This window comes from Helianthus annuus, chromosome 3 (assembly GCF_002127325.2).
Source record: "Helianthus annuus cultivar XRQ/B chromosome 3, HanXRQr2.0-SUNRISE, whole genome shotgun sequence".
Taxonomy (NCBI): Eukaryota; Viridiplantae; Streptophyta; class Magnoliopsida; order Asterales; family Asteraceae; genus Helianthus; species Helianthus annuus.
Genome location: NC_035435.2, coordinates 167,187,887 through 167,189,575, shown reverse-complemented (window position 1 = coordinate 167,189,575; position 1,689 = coordinate 167,187,887). Strand labels below are relative to the sequence as shown.

At 33.8% G+C, this 1,689-nt stretch overlaps 1 protein-coding gene across 1 annotated transcript; it reads right to left on the bottom strand.

The window, feature by feature from the left end:
• Window positions 1-582: 582 nt before the first annotated feature.
• On the bottom strand, window positions 583-1,386 carry LOC110930591 (21 kDa protein). Its single transcript, XM_022173921.2, has one exon. It carries the CDS (start codon window positions 1,322-1,324, stop codon window positions 770-772), a length of 555 nt encoding a protein of 184 aa, XP_022029613.1. The 5' UTR covers window positions 1,325-1,386; the 3' UTR covers window positions 583-769.
• Window positions 1,387-1,689: the final 303 nt, after the last annotated feature.

The window sequence follows — 1,689 nt, the reverse complement described above, 5'->3', positions numbered from 1 at the left end:
CGACCAAAAAAAACTAGTATAATATTAAGATCTCTTGTTTAAATTAAGGTAGAGAAAGTTAAATTAAAGCAGGACACGGCTTGAATTATTAGTCCACCTTAATTTGACTAAAATTAATTGAGTATTTTAAAACACGCCAAGTATACAATTATTTATATTTATATTTATTATATAGTAGATGGAGGTACATTAATTAGATCAAACAAGTTAAGGTACATCAAAAGTAATATATATTTTTTTGTTTCGTACAAATGCATGGCAAAGCCAATAGCCCATGCCCCACGACATTATTGTTTCCAAACCGACAAAATTGTATGGTATAAGGAACATAACCAACCAATTTATTTAATGTTTCTTTTTTAAAATATCATGTATTAAAAGTTATATAATACTCTTAACATTGTATTTTATGTATGGTAATTTCACTTTAAAATATACAACGTGCTTCATAAGAAATTACTTATAAAAGAATAACATAATAAATCGATGGTGACTTTTGTTCATGCCCCATAACTTTATGGATAAAAGTATAGAAACTTAACAATCAATAACTCTTTTATTTCAAGAATTAAAGTTACCAGATAAAAAGAAACGCTATGTATATAAAAATATACATATGTTTTTATCATGTGCTTGTAACAAATGTAAAAAAAACGTGTGGGGTTTCGATAAGATCTATGCTCAAATGGTATTAACATTATTTGATAATTAACATCGAGGAAAACTATATAAACTTAACTATAAATCCCTCGACCCTTGAAACAACGAGTTACCCGTTTGCATATTTGTTAACAAAAGCGAGGGCGATGCTAGCCAGGTGCGAAATGGTCGAAACATGTTTACGAACCATGGTCTTGACCTCTCCATTCATACCGCGTTCGGAAAAACCATCTATACATGTATCATCATCCGTCAGCGCAGCGCTGACCCATGTTTCTATACTATTCATATTATACAAAAAGTTGGGTCCGGATCGGACTTTACCCATTTCCACCATAGATAAGTGGAGCTCGTAAGCCGAATCATCAATCTCCTCAAGGCAATCCTTCATAGCGCCGAGTTCTCTTTTCGTCATTTTGTGGGTTTTCGTGTAAGTTCTTAGTGTTTTCAAGGTCTTCCGTGTGTTGCTGAGGGTTGCGGCTAGAGCGGTTTGGGCCAAGAGTCTTGGGCTGGTTCCGATCCTGGTTGAGAACGGCGAGAGGTACAAGTAGCAAAGCTCAGGGTACAATGTGGTGTTGCATGATTTGTGGATGAAGTGAGTGTTGGATCTTGTTGGGCTTATGGCTAGGTTGAATATGAGAAATGTTAAAATTGCTTTCAACATCTCTACTCTCTCTCTCTCTCTCTCTCTCTCTTGATTCTCTCTCTAGAAAGATGAAAATAAGAGAGGAATTGGTTCCAATGTATGGGCAAAGATTGCATATTTATTGTGTTTGTGGGCACGGTAGTTTATGTCGCCATCCAATGTAGTATACTTGTGATACAATTTTAAACTTCTGATTGGATGCATGATTTGATCCAAATAAGGTTTAATAAGTGTTTGTTCTGTCGGCGTGGAATTTTTATTTGTTTGTTGAATTTTTAATTTTGTTAAACATCTGTTTTATGTATGGTTGTTTTTTATAAATATTTTAATGTTTTAAATGGACTTACCTTATATAGTTAAACGTATATAGGTAGCAGTGGAGA

What these genes read in the sequence shown, in the direction of transcription:
- LOC110930591 (XM_022173921.2), bottom strand. Translation starts at nt 1,324, where the DNA reads ATGTTGAAAGCAATTTTAACATTTCTCATATTCAACCTAGCCATAAGC.